The sequence below is a fragment of the Bubalus bubalis genome, chromosome 24, assembly GCF_019923935.1.
Source record: "Bubalus bubalis isolate 160015118507 breed Murrah chromosome 24, NDDB_SH_1, whole genome shotgun sequence".
In the NCBI taxonomy this organism is placed as follows: Eukaryota; Metazoa; Chordata; class Mammalia; order Artiodactyla; family Bovidae; genus Bubalus; species Bubalus bubalis.
The window spans coordinates 15,820,258-15,845,643 of record NC_059180.1 but is presented as its reverse complement, the minus strand read 5'-3'; the positions used below and the strand labels follow the sequence as shown (position 1 = coordinate 15,845,643).

The 25,386-nt window shown below is 47.5% G+C and overlaps 2 protein-coding genes across 2 annotated transcripts; both read right to left on the bottom strand.

Annotated features, from left to right (window-relative positions):
• Window positions 1-351: 351 nt before the first annotated feature.
• On the bottom strand, window positions 352-15,193 carry KIF22 (kinesin family member 22). The gene is made up of 14 exons (XM_006070455.4): window positions 15,037-15,193; window positions 8,676-8,871; window positions 7,249-7,376; window positions 7,004-7,158; window positions 6,403-6,612; window positions 6,082-6,312; window positions 5,792-5,945; window positions 5,531-5,666; window positions 3,446-3,614; window positions 2,138-2,306; window positions 1,688-1,755; window positions 723-932; window positions 576-635; window positions 352-487 (listed from the first exon to the last, which is right to left on the bottom strand). The coding sequence occupies exons 1-14, from the start codon at window positions 15,149-15,151 to the stop codon at window positions 440-442; spliced, it is 2,049 nt and encodes a 682-aa protein (XP_006070517.3). The 5' UTR covers window positions 15,152-15,193; the 3' UTR covers window positions 352-439.
• Window positions 15,194-22,376: 7,183 nt separating this feature from the next.
• On the bottom strand, window positions 22,377-24,551 carry ZG16 (zymogen granule protein 16). The gene is given in 3 exon segments (XM_025275317.2): window positions 22,377-22,738; window positions 23,437-23,569; window positions 23,752-24,551. Coding segments are annotated over 3 exon segments (564 nt in total). The 5' UTR covers window positions 23,867-24,551; the 3' UTR covers window positions 22,377-22,422.
• Between the last annotated feature and the right edge of the window lie 835 nt (window positions 24,552-25,386).

The following is a 25,386-nucleotide window of genomic DNA, read 5'->3' as shown; positions in this document are numbered from 1 at the left end:
CGCTTCCCTCCGCCAGCGGCCGTTATTCGCGCGCACGCGCACAAACTCGCTGCCGCTGTCGAGCGGGAGAATAGGGGAGCGCGCGCCGGGTTACGGATGGGGCGGGGCTAAGCTCTAAGCGCGCGCCCGGTTAACGGTCGTCGTCCTAGGACTTTCGCGGGAGCTTTTTGTTTCTTCTCGGCCACCGTCGCGTCCCCCTCCCACTCCAGCGGTTTATTTACAATCCTGCGCTGCTTCGTGTTTTCCCAAAGATGGCGCCCAAAGAAGTTTACCGGCTGAGCTTGTGGCCCATCCCAAGGGCAATTATACCTCGGCCCCGCCCCCGTAGTCCCAAGAATCAGGCTGAAGCAATGGAGTGAAAACTGTATTTACAAGACAAGCAGTTACACAAGGACTTAAAAAAAAAAAACCGGGGGATACAAAGGAGGGGAGCCGGCAGTCAGGAGGGGCCACAGCCCTGGCCCGCGGCAAGACCCAGGATGTTTGCCTGCAACACAGGAAGCAAGGGGAGAGCAGGTTTAGAGCCGGGCAGGGCACAAACCAGGGGAACAAGGGGGCCCGAGCCGCGAGCTCACCTTCAGGAACGACTCCATCTGTTTCCCTGATATGCCCTCCACGCGTTCCAGGTCCTCAACCTGGGAGGACAACAGCGATGGGGAAGGGTCTAGGCCAGGTTTCCCCCACCCAACTCCATTCCAGGGCTGTCCTCCCTGGGCCATTACCTGGCTGAAGGGGCCGTGGAGCTCCCTCCAGCCCACGATGAGCTGAGCCTTCTTTTGGCCAATGCGCTGCAGGCTGCGAAGATCACGGGCTGAGCCTTCGTTCAGCAGATCTAGTATTTTTTGGCGACCATGGGCCAGTAGCTCTGGGCTGATCTGCAGCTCCCAGCCGTCCTCAGCCTTCTCTGGCTGTGATGCATCCAGGGACTCCAGCTATGAGGCAGGAGGTGAGTGACAGAAACAGCAGAGTTTGCTGTTCGGCCCGCGGCAGTGAACCGCTCTGGACTCCTCTGCCAAGGATAGGAGTCTTAACAGCAACTACCTGCCCGCCCTCCCCGCCTCTATTTCCCTCCTGTCCAGTGTCTGTCCCGACACCCTTCCCTCTTGTCACTCTGGCGTGATTCCCAATTTATCTGATCTCTGAAAGAGTAGAATAGAGTTGTTGTGATGATCAAATGAATTAATGAATGTAAAACACACAGTAAGCTCTTAAATCTGGTCCCTCATTTCTGAAAAGGAAAGAGTAAGTTCTTTCATCTTCAGGAAGCCACATAAGACAAAGTACTCAACAAATGACTCTCAACTGATGTCATCAGTATAAAAATTGAGGTGGGTCTTTCAGTGTTATTTCTTGACTGTTTAGTTGTCTGCCTAAGTGGGCTCTGTAGTTTGTAGAGGGCAGGACCCAGGCTACACACTGTGCCCAGTAAGTAGCTGATAGAGTGCGAGCCATGGGAAGAAAGAAAAATAACAGGTGATGGACAGCCATCCTGCTAGGTACAGTCATATTACCACATTTCATCCTAAATGCGCTGTAAGGCATTCTGAGGATGAGCAACATGGAGGGGTTGTAAATAGCTGATAAGTGTTTGGAGAGGCCATGTAACTCTGTGGCCAGTCCTCTTCCCACTAGAGGTCTCTGCCTCTCCTGGGCTCTAGGTGTAGCCTAAGCCTGCAGCTGCTCTCACCTTTCTCTTCCGGCCTTTCTTCTTCAGGATATGGATCTCGGCATTTGGGGATGCTGCCTGCTCCTGAACTGAAAGTAAGAATCATGAGCTGGAGTCAGAGCAGAGGCCACTTTTCAGCCCCCCGGTAGCCATTTGGTCTTCCATTACTGATTCCTCAGTTCCCCTCCACCCCAAGTTAACCTTCTCTTTTGTTTCCACAGGATCTTTCTCATACTTGTACATGAAGGTAATCTCAGTTGGTCTTGCATGATAATCAGTCATGCACTGGTCAGTCTACCCCACTGTACTCAATGAGAGCAGTACACCCAGCTCTTATTTCATATCCGCTTTCCCCCTTTCCATCATGGTGGGAGGACATGAGTGACGTAAGGACAGCTGCTCCAAATACCTTAACCTTCCTTCCAAGGTCTCGGTTATCTGGGCCCTTCTGGCCCCTACAGCCAAACTTACTCAGTTGTAGAGGCATCACCACTGCCTTTTTGAGGGGCTTAGCCACTGTGACTGTACGGCGAGCAAGGGGTCGGAGCATTGTGGTAGAGTAGTTCTCTTTCTCCTTGGGATCAGCAGCCTCCTGGGCCAACACTTTGGCTTCTAGTTCTTTTTGCTTCATCTTAAGCCTCTGTTAGAAAGGATCAGGGAGAGATATGATCCAGAACCAACTTTAAGGAAGTGGATTAGGAAAGTGAGTGTGCAGGGCTCTGAGGCCTTAGAAGAGCAGAGTGAGCAGCAACAAGAGAAACTATCAGGAGACAATTGGAGCCCAGGGTATTAAGGGCTTTCTAATGATCAGGGAAATAGATGGGGAAACAGTGCAAACAGTGTCAGACTTTATTTTTGGGGGCTCCCAAATCACTGCAGATGGTGATTGCAGTCATGAAATTAAAGACTCTTACTCCTTGGAAGGAAAGTTATGATCAACCTAGATAGCATATTAAAAAGCAGAGATATTACTTGGTGAACAAGGGTGCGTCTATTCAAGGCTATGGTTTTTCCAGTGGTCATGTATGGATGTGAGAGTTGGACTGTGAAGAAAGCTGAGCGCTGAAGAATTAATGCTTTTGAACTGTGGTGTTGGAGAAGACTCTTGAGAGTCCCTTGGACTGCAAGGAGATCCAACCAGTCCATCCTAAAGGAGACCAGTCCTGGGTGTTCATTGGAAGGACTGATGCTGAGGCTGAAATTCCAATATAGCCACCTCATGCGAAGAGTTGACTCACTGGAAAAGACCCTGATGCTGGGAGGGATTGGGGACAGGAGGAGAAGGGAACGACAAAGGATGAGATGGCTGGATGGCATCACCGACTCGATGCAGAAGAGTGGGTGAACTCCGGGAGTTGGTGATGGACAGGGAGGCCTGGCGTGCTGCGATTCATGGAGTTGCAAAGAGTTGGACACGACTGAGCGACTGAACTGAAGGATCAGGGCTGCCCAGAGGTGGAAGGAGCTTCTTTGTGAAATACTGAAGGGAAAGGCTATTCAAGTGGAGAGTCCTGACTTAATCTGACCCGGGTTTTAGCAAATGGCAATGTCCTACACTTGTACCTGAATTTTTTTCTCTTGCCCCCTCACATAGGATCTCAATTATTTTTCAAAGTTCAGCCACATTAAGGACATTCAAGCAGAAGCTAGAGAACTGAGGGATTCCAGTGTTGGGTGAAAACTGGATGCTGGTCCAGCCTTTCCAGTCCTTCCCTATCTGAAGATCCTGACTGCTTCTCAAGGTCAGCAGGAATCCCAGCCCCAACCTCCAACACTTACCTCAATTTCCAAATCCTTCTCTTCCACCGTCTTCATGAGCACCATCCGCTCTCGCTTTGGGGTGCTCAGCAGAGGGGTCCCCTGGCTCCCCTGGGAGCCCAGCAGACGGTCCAAGCTTAGAAGGCGCTCCAGCATTGCCGGATCCATGCTGCTTAGCTTCTGTAGAGGGCTGAGCACACAAAGAGGTTACTCCCCACTTACCTCTTCTCTCATCATCCTCTCCAGCAGCAGGATTCCCCTCATCCTGCCTTAACTTGGTGTTTCTGTGGTTCCAGAACCCTACTGTTAACTTGCTGGCAACCCTGTACAAGTTATCCAGACACCCTGGGTGCAGTGTCTTCTTCAGGCGAATGGGGATCAATCACTACTTGCCCAGGTTAACCTCTCAAGGAGGCCAGGAGATCAAATGAGAAGAAGCATTTCATGACCACTGAATGGCAGGTATTCATGGGATCTAAGACATCCCCCTGCCCTGAGGCACTCACTGTCGAACAGTTAGAGAACATAAGGTGATAGCAAGGGCCATCCGTGTGCCTGTTTGGAGGAGCAGTTGGTGCAAGATTCACAGAGGAGGTCATCTTAAGCGGGGCTCTGAAAACCCCTGAAGACCTCAAATGCCAAGCCTTTCTCCTGCGGGCAGTAGGAAAAGCCTATTCAAATGGAGACCTGACTTAATCCGAACATGGTAACATTTGTTCCTTCTGTCTGGAATTTCCCCCTCACATCCGATCTCAATTGTCATTCAAAGTCAGTTTGATGCTACCTTTCTGGTGATGCCAGCTTGGCTGTGTATCTTCTTTCCTACACTATGAACTAGCTTCTCAAGGATAGAAACTGCCCTGTTCTTTAGATACAAGGGCCTCAGAGAGCAGGATTAGAAAGTACAGGTGAATATAGAAGTCATTTCTTCTTTCCTGGCTGTAGCAGAACAAAAGGATCCTCCTTCCCTATTGTGCTCTGTACTGTCGACCTTTCGTCATATATGGACGTTCCTGTCTTGCTTCCTCTACTGAAATGTGAGCCCGCTGAGGTCAGGGTCTGTTTAGGTCTGATGTGTCCCTATCTGGCAGAGACCTTGCTTGTTCACGTGTTTTACAGATGCGCATGTGTATATGTTTCTCTTGAGTCTGTACACATAGGAGAGGGGACTGCTGACAACAGTTTAAGAAGGACAAGATCGAGAGATGGGGTTCCGAGTGAACACAAGTACCCAAGCGCTTTTTGCCATCCTTTCTAAAATATTGAGTTGGTCAAAAAGTTGGGGCTTTTCTGTAAGATGCTATGAAAAAACCTGAATGAATCTTTTGGCCAACCTGATACAACTGTCCCCTGGGGCAGAATGTGCATTAATCCTTGGCCTCCTCAGGTCACCTCTGTTCAGTTGTCTTAGGACTTAAGAGAGTTGAGAAGCTTTATTGGAGCTAGGGGTAGAAAAAGGACAAAGATCAAGATGCAAGTGGTTCCTTGGAAGGCTAGGTGGCCAGACACAGAAAGCCAAGACCACTGAACAGGGGTGACTTGAACATGAGTGCATACTGGGCCATGAGGTGGGGCTATCAGAACAGGAAGGGAGGTTTTAGAGAGGCCTTGTTTGGATTGAGGGTAGAAGCAGAGCAAAGTTAGGACAGCAGCTGACCCCATGGAAAGTTACAGAAAGGCTGGATCCTGGACACACAGACTGCGTCTCAATGAGACATCTTTCTTTTTATCTCCTTTGCTATGTTTTATCCTTGGGACCTGAAAGACCCGATCCTCATTACTTCTTGAATCAGAAGCGAAAGTGCTCATCCTTGAAACATTGGTGCCAAAATGTGAGATTTTTGCTGACTGCCTAAAGGAGTTGGAAAATAGAAAAGGGGGATGGGGGTGGCGGCTAGGAGCTCAAGGAGCCTCCTTATGACCCCTGATAGCAGCATCAAGGCTGGAGGTTGCAATGAATTCAGTAGAGTAGGATTTTGGCTGAATCCAGTGGACGAACAAGTTCACAACTCAAGGATCCAACAGACTAAACCCATAGCCACTCTGCACCCAACCAGGACACAACAGGAAAGGGAATATGCCCAAGACCCCTCCCTCTCTGCTCACCTGAGTTTCTGGGAGGCAGAGGCTGGAGCTATTGGGAGTTCGGGACTCCCAGTTTCCTCTTCCTCAGGGCCTCGGGCTCTCTTTGCCTCTGATGGGCCTAGCAGTTCTTTCTGAGACAGTTTAACAGGTGCCAAGACTAGGGGAAGATGGCAGGGTGGGTAAAGAGGGGGTGTCGATTTCTGTGCTGATCCTTGGTGGATTCAGCAAACTCCCCAGGTATCCAGCCTTGGCCTGTCCACTCCAGCCCACCCCAGTCCTCACCAGGAAGCTGCAGGCTCTCATTGGTAAAAGGCCGGTTGATCACCTCCTTGGACCTGGCTGCAAAGTTGAGTGCAGAGACTGTGTCCAGATAGAAGCGTCTCTCAGGGGCAATGTTAGCAATGAGGATGCTGTGAGCTGAGCCACCCAAAGAGTCCTGAGAGACGGCGACAGGGCAGGGTGGGTAGGTCAGTAGCCTCACCTTCCCCCTCCCTGACCGCTGTTCCCTGATACCCCAGCAGGCCTGAGAACCCCCTTCTCCAGCCCCTTTTACCAGAGATGGGAGGCCTGACCTGCAACAGGCGAGTGAGCTTGCTGTCCCGGTAGGGCACCCGAGGGAGGCCCTGGTTCAAGGCGTCCACCACCTTGCCTAATACAAACAGGGAGGTGTTGATGGCTCCACTCTCCTTCAGCCTCAGGCCCTTGTTGCCTGTGCGCCGGTTGTCCTCTGAGCCTGCCAAGTCAATCAAGTAGAGTTTCCCTTCCCGCTGGCGAGATGGGGCCACGCGTTCTCGCTGATCCACCTGGGGGCAAGAGCAAGGGCCCCCATTTAGTTCAAATTCCGGGGGCTCTGCAGGTCCTAACCCCTGTCGGGGGTGGAGGAGGGGTCTCACCTTAACCAGGAGCACAGCATGACTGCGGGAAGAGCGTTGGTTGAGCCGGGTGGCTCCCACTGTCCGATTTCGGCTGGCTGGCAGGAAGTGCCGCTCAAAATCAGCAAAGCTAGTGATGGGCTTCTGCGTGAGGCCCGGAATCAGGATGTTTCCTCGGCAGTCTTCTCGGATCACCAGGTCTCCCGATGAAGGTTCCAAGAGGTCTAATACCTATGTTAACAGTGAGGGGTAGGGCCAATTTTCCACTTACAGGCTGCCTACTTCCTGCCTGTGGTTCTCATTTTCTTTGCTGTATTCTCAGAGTTGTGCCATCTGCTACCCCAACCTCTGTCTTTCCAGGTGTCCTTGCTAGATCAAAGCTTCATGTTCCAGAACTGGGTCTGATTTTTACTCTTTGGTTCTTCCCTCACCAGTCAGAAAGGGCCCTTGAGGACTTCCTGGTGGTCCAGTGGCTAAGATTCCACACTCCCAGCGCAGGGGGCCTGGGTTCGATCCCTGGTCAGGGAACTAGATCCCACATGGCAACTAAAGATCCCACATGTGCCGCAACTAAGACCCTGAGCAGCCAAATGAATATTTAAAAATGGGGCCGGGGGCTCACCTTTTCCTGGTAGATCTCTAAGTAGGACATAGTGACAGAGAGGGCCCATGGCCGGCCCTCAGCACCCTCCTCCCTCGTGAGCTGCAGGAGGTCCATGAGAGCCCGAGGAATCACCCCAGGCTGTTCTGGGCTGCCCAGCATCGTATGCGTCTTCCCTGGGGAAAGAATGGAGAGAGCTGTGAGATTTTCTTCCCCGTTCCCGAGTCCCTTCTGGCCCAGGGCTGCTCTGTATCTGGCCTCCTCACCTGCCCCTGTGGGCCCGTAGGCGAGCACACTGGCATTCTGCCCTTCCAGCAAGTGCCTCAGGATGGGCTGCACCGATCCTGCATAGATGTCCTGCTGAGAGCTCCTCTCCCCGTAGAAAGCATCAAACCTGTGGGCAGGAAGAAAGGCGGGACTCGGTGGCGGGTTCCATTCTCACCCAGGTCTAAAGGATAAAACTGGTCTCATGTTTAAGGGTCTCTATTCTTCTTCTTGCACAAAGATCTAAGAAAGTGCCCACTGAACACCCATTCTGTCCCAGTCTCTGTATTGGTGTAGAAACACAGAGATAAATTTGGTATTCCTGCTCTTAGGAGTTCTGCAGTCTGGTGGCATAGATACCCACACTTTGCTGTGACTCAGGAAACAAAGATGAGAATGCACTAGAAGGAGTAACATTCTGCCTGGGGAAGGAGGATTTTTGCCAGAGAAGAGAAAGATACTCTAAGTATCAAAAATAGCACACAAGACGTGGTATAAAAGGGCCAGGCTTCCCAGTCCTTTTTCACATCACAGAGTTTATAGAAAGTGGCATCTGTACACCACCATGAAGTAAAGACTAGATGAGACTTGACACACCTGAGGCTTAGTCACTGTCCTCTGATGGAGAAGCTTTGGTTGAGGCAGGGATTAGCACTGATATAAGTGGAGTGTAGCATGTGCTGGGGGAAATGAGGCTGGAAAGAAACTGAAGCCAAGTTGTCAAGGGCCTAGAACAAGGTTGGCAAACTTTTTCCATAAGAAGCCCGAGAGCAGATATTTGGGGCTCTGTGGACTATGTGGTTCCTTTCACAACTGCTCACCTGTCACTGTGGTCAGGCGGAAAGCAGCCGCAGATAGTACGTAAATAAGTGAGCATGACTATATTCCAATAAAGCCTTATTTACACAGTCTGCTGACAGATTTCACCTGCAGATCTTAGTTTCCCACCCTCTAGCCTAGAATGACAGGCCGAGGAGCCTGAACTTTAAATCTCCCAAGGAATTTTAAAATAGCTGTGAGCTCTATCCCCCAAACGTGGGCGGTCTTATCTGACACCACGCAGCCGCAGCCTGGGTTGGCTAGCTGGTCCATGTTTCCCCAGTCCTTCCCGCCCCTCCCCAAAGGGCTGAGCTGGACTCCCCAGCTCGCCTTCGCTGCTCCTTCCCCACTTTGTGCCTGCTTCCCCTCTAAGACTGTGAACAGCAACGTGTGTCTGACTCAGCCTCTAGCCCTCCCTACACTCTCCTAGAGAGGCCCTATTGCAGTGGGCACCCATGAACATTACCTGCAACGAAGGTGTGGCAAACAAAGCTGCACGAAGGAAGGAAGAAGGATCCTCAGGAGGAGGTCTGAGAAATCGCTTCTGGGTAAGTGATAGTGTGAGCAGGCCTAGGAGAGAGATCGGGAGGGAGTGTGGCCTGAACCTTACTGGTATTTGAGAGTCTCCTGGTGGTTCCTCCAGTTGGCAATCTCCAGAGAACAGCTGTCCAGGCCCCGCACACAGGGGGTGTCATTTTCTCCAGCTGTCCCATCCACAAAGGGCCGCAGTCTCACAGCTACCCTCACTCGAGCTGGAGGTGGGCGCCGGCCAGCGCCCACCTTGCTTAGCCGACAGCGACCAGCTCCTAGAAGAAAATCATTTTTAGGTGTGAAGTATGGTGGCAGCTTTGGTGAGAGATAGGAGTAGGAGTGGGCTTCCCAGGTGGCACTAGTCGTAAAGAACCCACCTGCCAATGTGGGAGATATAAGAGACACAGCTTGGAACCCTAGGTTGGGAAGATCCCCTGGAGAAGGGCATGGCAACCCACTCCAGTATTCTTGCCTGGGAAATCCGATGGACAGAGGAGCCTGGCGGGCTACAGTTCATAAGGTTGCAAAGAGTGGGACACAACTGAGCACACACGAATACACAAGGGTAGGAGTCTTGGAGGTGGAGTTAATTGAGCTGACCCCTGAAGAATGAGTAGGGTCACTGCCAAGCATGTGCAAAAAGTATGGAGGGGTGAAAACACAGCCCTGGTGCAGAACCGCTAAGGCAGGACTGTGTGTGTCCTGTAGGTGAGTCAAGCACAGAAGGGCAGGATGGAAGAGAAAGATGAATCAAATACACGGTCTCAGGCAGGGTGCAGTGGGGGGCTGAAGGAGAGATTATCTATGGCTGGAACCATAAACCAGATCGTGTACTTAGCAAACATTCACATTTATGAAGCACTGGCTAAGTGCTGCTGCTGCTGCTAAGTCGCTTCGGTCGTGTACGACTAAGTGCTAGGCACACTTTAACTTCCATGGTGTCCCTGAAAGCAAGCTTCTGTCAGTCCTATTTACCTGTGAAGACGCTCACAGAGGTGCAGCCGCTCTCCATGCACCTCGGTGTCTTAGGCCTGGAGCCCTGTGGCTATAACTGTATCTTGAACCATAACCTACATTGTGTCGTCTTTGCTATTCAGAGGAATAAACAGGGCCTAAAGGCTGAGCAAAACCCCAACATCTTAGTAGACTAAGAGACTCCCCCCACCCACCCAGAACCTTGACAACAGAGGCAGGGAAGGAAGCCTGAAGACTGTGTCCCAGAGATCCCCCTGGGAGGGTCAGGGGACCACGGCTCATTTCAGGGGAAGCTCTTTCCACCCTGGCCATGCTGGGTGTGTCTTCAAGTTTGGCCTCGTTCCTATCCTCAGTAAGTAGGTATAAGTGGGTGTAAATTGTAATGTGTATACAAATAACCTAGAGAATCTAAAGATTCTGCATTTCTAGCAACTTCTAGGTAATGCTTATGCTGCAGTGGGACATTGAATTGTCAAGGTGTGGCAGACCAGGACCTCACGGGATTCTTCTAGGATTAAGGAAGTGGACATTTGCCCCATCTAAAAACCAGCCACTGAACTCCCTGACCTTTCCGTGCCTCTATTCTTGCCTGGAGTTTCTTAATAATATAAGTTCATACATACACACATATGTCCCCCTGCACAAACTGTTAACTATGGTTTTCTCTCCGTGGAGGGTCATGTGGGTTTATTTTCTATGTTACCCAGTTCTGTAATGCTGTAACGTTTGCAGTAAAAAATAAGAGGACTTCCCTGGTGGTCCAGTGGTTAAGTGCTTCCATTACAGAAGCTGTGAGTTCAATCCCGGGTCAGGGAACTAAGATCCTGCATGCCAAGCGGTGTGGTCAAAAAATTAAAAACAAACAAACAAAAAAAAGACACGACACTGTGGACAACTTTGGAAAGGATAAAATTAAGAGGCAGCCTCCAGTTCCTCAGCTTGCAAAGGCACTAACATGCAATGCTTCTCTGCAGTAAGTTTTCTGTTTAGTTTGCTTCTCATAATTAAATCTAAGTCATCTGGCAGTTGGGGGGGGGGGGGTGAGTTATTTTTATCATCAAAAAACACAAGATAAAACTGGAAAAAAAAAAAAAAGGGCCTTTCTGTGAGCTGAAAAAATCTATGAGGTAGGTATTTCTGTATTTTAGATACTATACTATAGCTGATAGCTAACAACAGAATTCAAACCTAGATTTCACCTCCAAAAATCTGCTTTTAATGAGGATGTCGTATTGCCTCACTGTCACATACCAATTGGGAGAGTTCTTGGTAGCTCTGACTCTCCATTTTTGCTGGTGGTGGCAGCTGGTTGCTGGGACCCACGGACCTCATATTAAGGTAGCAGGCTGGTATCTGTGGCCAACATAGAAGCAGCAGGACAGGCTACCCCAGGAAGAATCTTTTATGTAAGTAAGGTATACCCACAACAGACGGCCTGTTCCAAACACTGGGCCTCCGTCCCTTCATCTGACAAATGAAGCTAGCAACCCCATTTCTCACTTTAAAGTTTATGAAGCACTTGGGCATCGAGTTTTCATTTGACCCTCCTGGCAGTCCTGAAAGTCAGAAGGAAGTAGAAACATGCAGATGAGAAAACTAAGACTGCAAGGAGGTCAATGACTTCTCAAAACTGTGTGCAGGAACCTCCCCTGGCCTGTCTTTCCCAGGTTTTTTTCAGTGAGAGCAGGAGAACAGGGATGGTAGATACAGAAGCACTCAAAGAAGCTCAGTAAGCAGTACAAGGGGAAGGGGAAGTCTGTGGTGATGTATAAAGAGTCTAGACTCTGGCTAGACAGAGCTGGATTTCAATTCCAGCTCTAACACTTACCAGCTTGTGACCTTGGGCAAGTGACTTAACACCCATGAGCCCCAGTTTTCTTGTCTATAAAATAGGACGAAGAGGGCCTTGGAAGATCTCAATGAGGATTAAAAGAAGTAACATGTAAAATGTCAACAGAGTAACTAGTACATAGTAAGTAGGTTGGTAACACTTCTAGTTAAGATGGCCTAGGTTCAAATCCTAGCTCTGCCACTTAACAACTAAATAACCTGGGGAAATGATTTTCCATCCCTATGCCTCAATTTCCACAACCTGTCAAAATGGGGATAAATAAAAATACTTGTTGGGTTCTTATGGCAGTAAATAACGTCATTCACATAAAGTGCTTAGAACAGCAATAGCATTGGTGTGTATATGCTCAGTTATGTTGGATTCTTTATGACCCCATGGACTGTATGTAGCCTGCTAGGCTCCTCTGTCCATGGAATTTTCCAGGCAAGAATACTGAGTGGGTTGCCATTTCTTAGTCCAGCGGATCTTCCCGACCCAGGGATCAAACCCGTGTCTCTTGTCCCCTGCCAATTGGCAGGTGGATTCTTTACCCCTGCGCCACCCGGGAAGCACAACAGCAGTGGTACTTGATAAAAACCCAGTAAGCATCTTGTTATATATTCATCCATTTTCCAAATGAGGAAATGGCAGCATAGACAGGTAAGCTAGCTTGCCCATAGTCAATAGCTAGCTAGTGACAAAGCTTCAGATGAAGGTCTAACTCTAAAGTGCATTATGTGATTCCTGGGCCTTCTTAGACCCTACATCCCCATGGGCCTCAGAGTCGGAGACAAGTTCCTCTACTAGCTGTGTGACCTTGGGAAGGCTTCTTTCTTAACCTCTTCAAACCGCAGTTTCTTTTTATAAAAATAACAGTATCAACCTCATAAGATTGTGAGGAGCCAGAGAAATAACGTACATACAATGTTTTAACACATTGCCAGCATAAGCACTCAGCAGATGTCAGCTATTGTTGTAATTACACATTTCTCTTGCTACTCCCTTCAAGGCAACAACTCACTCCTGCCCTCACCATTCAGTAGGGTCACCAGTGACCTCTTTACTGCTAGAGCCCACAACCCAGTTCAGTCCCCATCCTGTTTGACTTCCCTGCAGTATTCAACACCCCAGCTCCACTTTCCTTTGGAAAATACACTTTTCCCTTAGTTTTCCTGCCACCCACCAGCTGTCTAGTCACTCCTCAGTTTCTTCCAGTCTTAGGTGTTTTCCCTGAACTCCTTCTATCCTCTTTCTAGATCAGTGTTGCTCACTACCTGCACTATTGATATTGTGGGCTGGATAATTCTTTGGGGATGGGGCTCCCCTATGCATTGTAGGAAGTTTAGCACATACCCCACCACCATGACCACTGCAACAACCAAAAATGTCTCGATATCACAAGTGTCCCCATGGAGAACACAATTGCCCCCAGTTGAGAACACCATTACTGACTGACTAATTTCACAGGCATGGTCACCTGTGCTCCTGACTTCAATTACCATCTCAAGGCTAATGACTCCTAATTGACACCTCCACACCAGAGTGCTCTCTGCTGCCCTGACACCTCCTCTTACATGGTATTTCAAACTCCACTGTCTTAAACTGAATCCTTCCCCATCCCTCTGCAACCCCATCTTCCCTCTACGCTCTCTATCGTAAATAAATGGAACCAACCCCAAAGATCGGACAGGCTTTCTTAACTCCATCTTCTCTCTCATTTCTCACACCAGTTCTTCATTAATATGTTAATTCTACCTTTTTAAAATAAGTCCTCTTCTTTCCTACTGTGCAGTCTTTGCCAAGGTTGTCTTCATTTCAACAGCCTCCCAACTGGTCTCCTTGCCTCCAGTCTCATTCCCTTCCAATCATTTTCCCTCTACTCCCTCCCTAGCTTCTCCATCACACTCTACTGTAGCTGTACATTTGTCTGTCTTTTTCATCTAACTGTGAATTCAGTGAAAACAAGTCTTACTTGGCTTGCCTTTATAGTCCCAACATCCAGCACAGAGTAGGCTCTTGGGGGTATTTGCTGAACAAATTAAGATCTGTCAAATGAATACCATAAACTGTGGCCACTGCCATTCTTCCTCCAAAGCTCAGAGTCCAGGGGAAGTTAGAAGGAGGCACACTCACACAACTGCCAAAGGTAGAAGAGTCTATTTCACCATAAAAGCCACTTGAAAAAAATAATATATTTTTTTTAAAAGTCACTTTGAGGTTGGGCGAAGTTAGCACTTCCAATTATTTCTAATTTCCCCCTCTCCCATGATTCCCAAGCTTCATTCAACTTAACTCTTCTTTTATTGATGAGGAAATTGAGCCAAAGAGAGCATCTTTGGCCTCTCTTTACAACATAAATAAGAAATAGATCAATTGGTGGTCTTTTCGATCCAACAAAGCCTAGCAAACTTCTATCCAATCTTTGAAACCCACCTCAAATATCACTTCCTTAATGAAGTCTTCCTAGAATACCTAAGAGTTTACTTCAGATTCTGTGTTCCCTATAGTAGTTTATACATACCTCTCATTGCTTTTCACGATGTTATAGATTTTTATGACTATCTACTGATACAGACTAAAGCTCCTCTAAAGAAGGGACAATATTCATTCAAGCATTTTTGTGATATCTACAATGTACCAGACACAGTGGATCTTGGAAGGCTGAGGGGAGGTTGTGCTCAGACGGCAGGAATATCATGTGCTTGGGCAAAATGGTTAAGAGCAGAGACTCTAGAATCAGATTTGCTGAGTACGAATTCAGACTCCACTATTTGGTTGTGTTAACTTTGAGCAAGCTTTTTAACCTATCTATGGTTCTTTGGTTTCTTCATCTGTAAAACAGGAACAATAGTAAACTACCTCATACCAGCACGTAGAGATTAAATGATTTATCACCATAAAGTACTTACAACTGTGCCTCACCCCTAGCAAGGGCTCAACATGTGCTTGACATCCTATTAAATAGCTTTGTTTCCAAACAGGGCCCGACAAACAGTAAGGTCTCAGATAAATTCTATGGTGCCCATTATAATCACTGAACAGAATTCAGTGTACACGAAGACAGAAGAGCAAGATTCTGAATGTCCTAGTAACCTTTCCAACAGTTCTGACTTGCAGGGCTACAAGAAAAAGAAACAGTCCCTACTTCCCTTTTCTGTGATAACAGCACATCTTATGCTGTCAACTCACACCCTGCTGCAGCCCGTCTGAACCTCTTACCTCTCTCAGGGATCTCCCTGCACCCAAACAACACGTCATACAGGAACTCTTTCCCCAACCAAACGTGTATCTAGATCCCTTTTGTCCCTATGGTTAGAGAATAAAGTTAGCTACTTTTCGCTCGCTTACTCCTGTAATCTTCCGAGATGGGTCACTGAAAACTGAAGTTCACAGGGAAAAGTGAGCTGGGGTCAAAAATGCGCCGGAACTAGGTCTCAACCCGGGTCTACAGACGGACAGCGAGAGCAGGAAGCAGAACTGCGACTCCCACCCACACTCCCAGCTTTCTCCTCCCCGCCCCCGCGCCATACCGCGGTCTCCGGAACAACTCACCGAGCCCACACTGGACTCCGACCCATCGCCCCGCAAGACTCCAGGCTACAGCAGCCGCCCTGCTCGAGTCGGGCTAACTTACCCGAGATCGCCGCCGCCATCTCGCGTCGCCTCCGCGCCGGGAGCCCCGCGTCCATCCCACCCCCTCCCTGGGCCCGCCTCTCTATTCGAATTTCCCGCTGCCCCGCCCTCTCCATTGGGTTTCACCAATCACGGCTACTCGTCGCCGGAAGCTCCTGTATTTGCCTACCACTATCCCGCCCTCTAGGGCTGGCCTCCGGGTCGTTCAATAAAGTTTCCCCTGGAGGAGAGCGCATGCGCGCACGTCGGCTACATAGCCGTTGACGTCGGGCCGGCGCTCCCGTGCAAACTCCGCCGCCCTAGGCTTTCGCGACAGTGGCCGTCTGGGCCACTAGTGAGCGCTGCGGCGTACTGGGCTGGGTTTCCAGGGGTAGCTTTGCGTTAAGTGTATCCTTTTGGCTTCATTTTCCCCCTCAAATAGCTACGAATCGTGGTATGAATTGAGCAAAGGGTGATCGAAGGCATTTAATTGATTTATCGAAAAATTTCTCTGAACTGAATACAACTTTCGCTATTTTAGTGGCAGAATAAGAGCACGTTACAGGAATAAAAATGTTGCACGGAAAGGGGATTATTCTAAACGACTGGCAGTGATCTCCAGCTTTACAGGTTCTTGCCTCAGAAGTTGTTTCTCGCCTTTGTGGGGCGGGAATCGTTTTGTTTATTTGGGCACTTTGCTGTCAGAGCCAGTCAGTGGTCTAGTCACTGATTTAGGTCAGGACCACGCTGGCTAGATTGTGGATAAATCACGTTGCACTCACTTCTTGCTGAGCCCAAAGCCACTCTGAGGTGTAGAGGCCAGGTGACCTATGTCCTCCTATGTCTTATGTCTGAGCCGAGGAGACCAATTCGGATGTTCTTTATTTTGTCACTCAGCATGTCCCTGGTCTGTCTCAGGCATGGTCCGTCTCTTAGTGACTTAAATCTTGGTCAGCTTCACCCTTGCTCCCATGTGCTGTGAATCTAGTCTGTTAAATAGTTCCCTAGCCCTTGTGGAAGCTTAACCATCTTTGAGCTTCTGGTAGGGCCGTGGTTTAGACATTATGTCCAACATATCAGAAAACAAATACAACACCAGTGATTCTCAATTTTTTTGGCCTTGGAATGCCTTTGAATTCTTAAAAATCAAGGCTCCAAAGATCTTCTGTTTATATGGATCTTCTGTTTATATGGGGGAGAAATATCAATAACCTCAGATATACATATGACACCACCCTTATGGCAGAAAGTGAAGAGGAACTAAAAGCCTCTTGATGAAAGTGAAAGTGGAGAGTGAAAAACTTGGCTTAAAGCTCAACATTCAGAAAATGAAGATCATGGCATCTGGTCCCACCACTTCATGGGAAATAGATGGGGAAACAGTGGAAACAGTGTCAGACTTTATTTTCTGGGGCTCCAAAATCACTGCAGATGGTGATTGCAGCCATGAAATTAAAAGACACTTACTCCTTGGAAGGAAAGTTATGACCAACCTAGATAGTGTTTTCAAAAGCAAAGACTACTTTGCCAACAAAGGTCCGTCTAGTCAAGGCTATGGTTTTTCCTGTGGTCATGTATGGATGTGAGAGTTGGACTGTGAAGAAGGCTGAGCGCCAAAGAATTGATGCTTTTGAACTGTGGTGTTGGAGAAGACTCTTGAGAGTCCCTTGGACTGCAAGGAGATCCAACCAGTCCATTCTGAAGAAGATCAACCCTGGGATTTCTTTGGAAGGAATGATGCTAAAGCTGAAACTCCAGTACTTTGGCCACCTCATGCAAAGAGTTGACTCTTTGGAAAAGACTCTGATGCTGGGAGGGATTGGGGGCAGGAGGAGGAGGGGACGACAGAGGATGAGATGGCTGGATGGCATCACTGACTCCATGGACGTGAGTCTGAGTGAACTCTGGGAGTTGGTGATGGACAGGGAGGCCTGGCGTGCTGCAATTCATGGGGTCGCAAAGAGTCAGACACGACTGAGCAACTGAACTGAACTGATCTATCCATATTTACTGGGTTAGAAATGAATACAAATTTGAAACATGTATTAATGCACTTTAAAAAATTACAGAAACAAATCCATAGAGACAGAAAGTTGATTAGTGATTGGCAGGGGATGGTAAGGAATTGATGAACTGGAACTGTTGCTAATAGATTGAAATTTCTTTCAGGGGTGATGGAAATGTTCTGAAATTAGACGGTGGTGATAGTTGCACAACACAGTGAATGTACTAAAAACCACCAAAATGTACACTTGCTAAGTCGCTTCAGTTGTGTCCAACTCTGTGCAACCCCATAGACGGCAGCCCACCAGGCTCCGCTGTCCCTGGGATTCTCCAGGCAAGAACACTGGAGTGGGTTGCCATTTCCTTCTCCAATGCATGAAAGTAAAAAGTAAAAGTGAAGTCACTCAGTCGTGTCCGACTCTTAGTGACCCAATGGACTGCAGCCTACCAGGCTCCTCAGTCCATGGGATTTGCCAGGCAAGAGTACTGGAGTGGGCTGCCATTGCCCTCTCCGAAATGTACACTTAGAAATGATAAATTTTATGTTATATGAATTATATCTCCATTTAAAAATTGCCCAAAGTTGCAATAATAAACTTTTTACATATAACATAGATAACATTTTAGTTTTTAAAATGACTATTTTCCAAAGCAAAAAAGAAGAGTGACATTGTTTTACCTTTTTATAAACCTAATGTCTGGTTTGAACTTCCCAGGTAATCCAGTGATAAAGAATCCACCTGCCAATGCAGAAGACTCAGGAGCCTCTAGTTCTATCTCTGGGTGGGAAGGATCCCCTGGAGTAGGAAATGGCAACCTTCTCCAGTATTCTTGCCTAGAAAACCCCATGGACAGAGGATTCTGGTCAGTTACAGTCTATGGGGTTGCAAACAGTTGGACACAACAGAGCTTGCACGCACAATGTCTGATTTAAGATGAAATAGCAGGATTCTTACATGTGTTTCTGTAGTCTGTCTGTTGTAATATCACACATCATATAACCTCTTGAAAACTCAGCAATATACTCAAGAAAGAATTTAAGTAAAAAGTCAAATGGTATCTCAGCTTTTTAATGAAAATAGGTTTGACCTTGCAGACCCCTAACAGTGTCTCAGGAATCTCAAGAACCATTAGACGATTGGCATTCTGGTCTTCCCTGCACTTTACAGAGGACTATTTGGGCTTCCCTAGTGGTGCAGACAGTAAAGAATCTGCCTGCAATGCAGGAGACTTGGGTTGATCCCTGGGTTGGGAAGATCCCAAAGATCTCCTGGAGAAGAGAATGACTACCCATTCCAGTATTCTTGCTTGGAGAATTTCATGGACAGAGGAACCTGAAGGGCTACAGTCTATGGGGGTCACAAAGAGTCAGACACGACTGAGCAACTAACACTTTCATTCAGGTTTTCACATCTGTTGTCAGTCCCCAGATATATGGTAAGATACCTGCCAGAAACAGTGAAAAGAGCGTAGCTCAGGGAGTCAGGACTTCTAAGATAAAAAAAAAAAATAGCTTAGGTACAGGGCTTTGTTGCCAGGAACCTGGGGTCAAGATATTTAACCTCTTTGTGCCTTAATTTCCTTAGCTCTTGAAAGGGAATGATGGTTGGATCTACTTCCTAGGGATCTGCGTCTGCCTGGTGGCAATTCCAATTGTTAAACACCTGATACTCCAAGAGGAACAATAATTAAAAAAAAAAAAAACTTTCCAAACTAGATCCTTAAGTAGCAAAGAAGAGCAAAGTTGGATATAAGAGCTGACACCAGGGTCTTCCCGGTGGTCCAGTGGCTAAGGCTCTGTGCTCCCACTGCAGGGGGCCCAGGTTCAATCCCTTGTTGGGGAACTAGATCCTACATGCCACAGCTAAGAGTTTGAATGCTGCAAATAAAGATCCTGCATGCCTCAACAAAGATCGAAGATCTTACATACTACAACTAAGAGCTGACACAGCCAAATAAAATAAACATTTAGGTTTTTTTTGTATTCCCCATCTCAGAGAATATCCTTCTTCCCAGTTGCCCAAGCGACTGATGTGGTAGTTCTAAATTCTCTTTCACTCACCCTCTTGCATTTACTTATCAATTCTTCTGAGCCTATCTTCCCCCGCAAATCTCTCAAATTCTTCCCTTTCCTCTCTTTCTTATGTTATTGCCTTTGTACAGACATTATCATTTCTGATCTAGAACTAGTCTTTTAACTGTTTTATCTCATCCTGCTTTATCTTTAGTCCATTTCCTGAGTTTACACCAGAAAAATGATGTACAGCTTATCAATCCAATGGGCAAAATTTGATTTGGTGCCATCCCATAACCCATAAAGTTTAAATAGTTCAGTATTATGTTCATGGTCCCTGCCTTTCTGTGAGGCTTCATCTTTTGCCCAATTGTGCTTTGCATTTTGCCTGTACTGAACCACTGAAACATTTTGCCTGTACTGAAACACTTGAACCATTTTGCCTGTATTGAATCATGCCAATCATCCCACATGACATGGGGGCGTAGTCAAAAAGCGGGGTGAATTTTATCTTATGTGATTTATATATCAATAAAAGTATTGTTGCATAATATTCCATTCCATGGACTTGAGAGAAATATCTTCATATTTCTACATAAGCTAGACTTAGTACTGTTCCTCCACAGACACACACACACAGACTTCCCTGACCTCCCAGAGAAAGTTAACCCTCCTTTTGGCTCTCTTAGCATATTATGAAAAACACCTTTGTTATGCCACCAAACCAACTGTTTAACTAGAGGAAAAGAACCAGATCTTCAGTACTGTTTCTATTTCTACCCTTTAGCAGAGACTATTTGGTAAATGTGTGATTAGCTTAATTCAGCACTCTTAAAACTCAAGTTTTTAAGTAAGGGGACATTTTCCTTAATCATAATCTCCTGCCAAAACCTAGTAAGGACTAGATAAAAGCCAGGAGTCCCTCCCCTTAATTCCCTTCTGCCATGGCTGCCCCTTTGGTGCCAGTCCCCTAACTGGGTGAAAAAAAACAGAAGCTTTCCTAAAGTCGACCAAATATCTGATCTGTCAAAAGGCTGTCAGATTCAGCCATAAGAAGGACTAAAGTATTGATATATGCTCTAACATGGGTGAAACTTGAAAATACTATGTTAAATGGCAGAAGCTAGACATAAAAGGCCAAGTTGTTGTATAATTTGATGTGTGGAATGTCTGGAATAAGCAAACCTATAGAGACAGAAAAGAGATGAGGGTTACTAGGGGCTGGGGGAGAGGAGAATGGAGAGTGACTGCTTCATGGGGACGGGGTTTCTTTTTGAGGTGGTGGAACTATTCTGGGATTAGAGAGTGATGATGGTTCCACAATCTGTGAATACACTAAATACCTCTGAATGGCATACTTTAAAAGGGGGAATTTTGGACTTCCCTGGTGGTGCCCTGGCTAAGAATCCACCTGCCAATTCAGGGGACATGGTTCGATCCCTGCTCAAGGAGGATTTCACATGCCATGGGGCAACTAAGCCCACATACCACAACTACTGAAGTCCATGCACTCTAGAGCCAGGGCTCTGTAACAAGAAAAGCTACCACAATGAGAAGTCCGTGAAGAATAAGGAAGACCCAACCAAAAAATAAATAAATTTTTTTTTTAAAAGGTGAATTTTATGTGTCTTCCCTGGCCAGCCAGTGATTAAGACTTTGTGCTTCCAATGCAGGGGGTGTGGGCTCCAATCCACGTTGGGCAACCATGCCAATCATCCCACATCACACAGGGGCGCAGTCAAAAAGTGGGGTGAATTTTATCATATGTGATTTATATATCAATAAAAATATAGTTGCATAATATTCCATTCCATGGACTTGAGAGAAATAAAGGCATTTTTATAAAAAAATAGACTAGTCATGAGTTTGTATCATGCTAATATTTCTTTATAAAATTCCATATACATGACTTATTTTTGTCCAATTGGGAAAAGTGACCAAAATTCCCTGGGATGTGAATAAACCTATTGGGAGCAATGAGTAATCACCATCACGAGCACAAATAAACAAACAAAAAACAGTTAAAAATTTGGGACCGAGAACTAGAATTTCCAAAGCAACTATATATCCTTAAATCCTTGCTGAATATATCCAGTCCCCCAATGCTTCTCCCGAACTCTAAGCAGCCCGTTCAGTTCACAGAAACATGATGGAAAATCTCCACCCCAACCCCACCTCCTGGAATACCCTTTTGTTTTGAGGGTAAGATTGGCAGCGTGGGCTTCCCTGGTGGCTCAGTGGTGAAGAATCCACCTGCCAATGCAGGAGATGCAGGTTTGATCCCTGGGTTGGGAAGATCCTCTGGAGAAGGAAACGGCAACCCACACCAGTATTCTTGTCTGGGAAATCCCATGAACAGAGAAGCCTGGCAAACTACAGTCCATGGGGTCATAAAGAGTTGGATACAACTGAGTGACTAGACAGCAACAACAGTTGGCAGAGTAGAAGTTGTTGAGGTGGTGACTTTTGGAGGAAAGAACTGAGGTCTGAAAGAGCTGAGCATGGACCCCAGGACTTACGTGTAAAGGCAGGAACTAGGATGGGGTAAATAGCCAGAGTCCTTGGCAGGCACTCGGGCTAAACTTTGGGAGTTGGGTGGGTTCTAGGAAAGAACGAAGGATGATGAACCAGGCACCCACAAACGGTGGGTGGGTTGAGGTCAGGAGAGTGAGGTGACAGCCTGTCGGTGGGGAGGCACTGTCTCAAAAAGACAAAGGAGGAAAGGGTTGGAGAGTGAAACATCTGGAGTTTTGGCGATAAGCCACGACTTTGGCCTTACCTTCAGCCTCCAGTTTGGGTAAACACTTGAAAAAAAAGAATCAGTTCAGGCCAGAATCTTATCTCTTCTATATTTCTAAAAGTTATCTCAACTGAAAATACTTTTGTAAAATTTAGTTATTTGGGGCTGTGCTTTGTTGCTGCACTCTGACTTTCTCTAGTTGTGGCAAGCCCTGGCTACTCTCCTGTTGCGGTGCATGGGCTTGTGGGCTTCAGTGGTTGTGGTGAATGGGTTTAGTTTTTCCTCGACATGTGGAATCTTCCCAGACCAGGCATCGAACCAGTGTCTGTTGCATTGGCAGGCAGACTCTTAACCACTGGACCACTAGGGAAGACCTTATCTCCTCTTGATAAATTATGAAGAAAAGCTCAGGATTCTTTCACCTCTCTCCCTCATCCTCCCACTCTTCCCCAGACTAACACACAACAAGTAGCCAGAAATGAGATTCGCACATTCCTACTCAGATTCAAGAGGTGCATCCCACTAGCTGTAGTCATGCCCTTTTATTGTTTGTTGGGTTTTTTTTTAATTGAGACATGGTGGTTTTTTTAATTGGATGGTGGTTAGTGGTGAGTGGGTTCCCAGGCCCCATTGTAGGGTTGCAGTGCAACTCAGCAGCTCTCGTAATCAGAGGGGTAGAGGTCCCAGCGGAAGCCGATGGCATCAATAAGAGAGCCAGCTCGGCCACTGATGAATCGTAGCACAGTGTTGGGGTACAGGGGGACAGCACTGAAACTCGTGCCTGTGTCTTTCCCGAAAGACAGGAAGCGGAATTTGTCCGTCACAAAGACCAGCTTTCTCAGGTAGGTCTTGTACTTTCCCGACACCTGGACAATGGATTCCCCAGGGTAGAGAAAGATCTCATCCAGGTCTCCCGAGGTGCCACCCACATAGTCGCTCCACACTGTGCCGTAGCGCACCTGGAGACTAGGGGTGGAGTGAGGAGGGAAGAAAGGGAGACACTGAGTAAGGTGATCAGAATACAGGAGCTGTTGGCCTACAGGCTGAGACCTTCAGACTAGTGACCGAGGTGACAGCCCCGAAGAGTGTGAGGGTTGGATGAGCCCTGGAAGGGCATACACGGAACTTCAGCTCCTCATCTTGCTGATGAACAGGCTCACAGAGGGAAAACAGCTTGCCCGGAATCACCCAGACAGTAAAAATCAGAGCTTGCCTTTGGAGTCTACATTCCCATTGGGCCCCCACCCCCTACTTGAAAGAAGAAAAGGGTTGTTTTTTTTTTTTTTTCCCAAACATCTGAAAGGCCCCCATGAGGGGAGAGACTTGTTTGTGCTGTGCCAGGCTCCAGTGTCAGAAGGACACACATTTGGGGAGAGGCATCAAGCTAGAGAAGGAGGATGCCAGGTGGGATTTAAACCTTGGGTAGGGGTAAACTAGACAATGCCCAGGTCCCTCAGAGCTTAGGATATATCATTTACTCAAGATCATACATGTGGGAGTCTTTGGGGTTTTGGCAGCACAGGTCTCAAATCCAAGTCATCTAATAACTTTTCTGTATCGTGCTATCCCTGTGACTTGCTGATGTGACCCAAAGTGACTGAGACCTTCCTAATTTAGTAAGATCCTAGAAGGTTGCCAAAGCACAGAATCTCAAAGACGCTTACCCTACGATGTAGTAATTGCTGACTCGGAGGCGAATGGCGGTGATGGGGCCATCCAGCTAGTTTCCAGACTGGGAGAATCGCTCTCCTCCCCCGCCTCCATATTCTCCACTGTAGGAGGAGTCCCTGGGCTGAACTGGAGGGAAAGAAGGAGTTGGGGGGAGAAATCCCCTGAGAGCTCAGTTTCTGCCCATCACCGCTCTTCCTCCCACAACTCGGTTCCCACCACCCCAGGTCAGCCTCTGAAAGCCTTGGTTGCCGCAGTGCAGGCGGCTGTCTTCCCCTGATCTAGTCCTGGGCTTCAGGCTTCTCACTTACTCTCTGTGGCAGAGGCTGAGGCACAAAGTAGGGTGAGAAGAGCAGTAGTCAACATCCTGGGGCTGGAGTGAGAAGAAAGGAAATGAATAGTTGCCCTTATCCCCTCGGAGGCCATTTACCCAGGTGCCCCTGACCTCCAGCTGAGTCTTGGGGTTCTTGGTCCTTCAATGCAGACCTCATCCACTCAGTCCTGGGCTTTGAAATAACTGCCCATAGTCCCTAGTCCTGTTCATCACAGATACTATCTTATGTGTCCTTAATCCCTCTCCCTCTCCCCTGTCTGGCTACAACCAACCCTCCTCTTCCCTCCCAAGCCAGATCAATCCTGACTTTCTATCTGGATTAAGCTGTGTCCACCCCTGTTCCCTCCTAGCACAAAGCAGGAAAGGAATTTTGTAAAGAAGTGAGGGACTTCCCTGGTGGTCCAGTGGTTAGGACTCCACACTTCCACTGCAGGGAGAACAGGTTCCATCCCTGGTTGGGGAACTAAGACCTACAAGCCAAATGGCAAAGCCAAAAAAAAAAAAAAAAAGTGGAGGACATCTCCAAATTATAGAGATGGTTGAGTTCATCAAACCAGGAGTCTGAGAAAAGCCTAAAGGAAGTCGGGCTAGGGTAGATTGGCCCAGCTTGTGCGGCATCTGGGGCATAGTATAAATTCCTAGGTTGGTCCTTTTCTGAAATTGGAAAGAAAGGAGCATTTATCTGTCACTTGGAGAGTGAACGCGATAATAGAAGAGACAGCCAGCATCACCATCCAAGCAGTTCTGGTGGAGATGGGATAGCCCAAGAAGTTTGAGAAGGAGCTGGAATCAGCTCAAAATATTAGATCCCAGGTGCCTGGTCTATTTGTCATACCTGTTTCTCCGCTAACACAAATCTGGCCATGGGTGTATGTATCCCCAGTGTCTCCAGCCCTACAGTTGAGATCCAGACATCTTTACACCTAAGACTAGCTCCGATTCAGATGCCCCGGGTAGTTGACACCCATGTCTCTCCTGCTGCTCAGTCTAGGAAGTCTCTTCTTCATCTGAGCTTGAATTTCCCCCTAACTCAGATCCAGTAATCCCTGTCACCCCTTAGCCCACACCTCTGTCACCCCTTACCTGGCAGTTTCAAGTGCAGAATAGCCCCCCTAGAAACTTCTAGATCTTTTATACCAAGTCCAAGCCCTCCCCCTGCTGTTTATCGTGTGAACCTCACCTCCTGAGCAAACACGACCAGACTCCTAGGATCAGTTGTCAGGCAGGATCTGGAACTTATCCTACCCCAAGGGTTACAAGTGGCAAGGTGGGGCCAACTCTGGGCCAAGGCCTAGATCTCAGGAGAGGCAGAATAAACTTGGGAAAAGATCACCAACCGAAAGGCCAGCAGCTGTGGGCGGGCAGCACTACTCATTACCTGGTGCTATCCAGGGTTCTCCCTCCCCTGTTTGATTTCTGCTGGTGGCCTTACCTGCAATCTGCCCTCTCTCAGGATAAACATTGCCCTCTCCAGGCATTTGAAATATAGAGTCTCTTGGAAAGGGATCACACTCCCAACACCTTATACTATTTGCTGGGCAATTTTTTTCTCTCCTCTCATATTTTATATGAAAAAATTCAAAGTATAGAAAAGTTGAAAGAATATACAGTG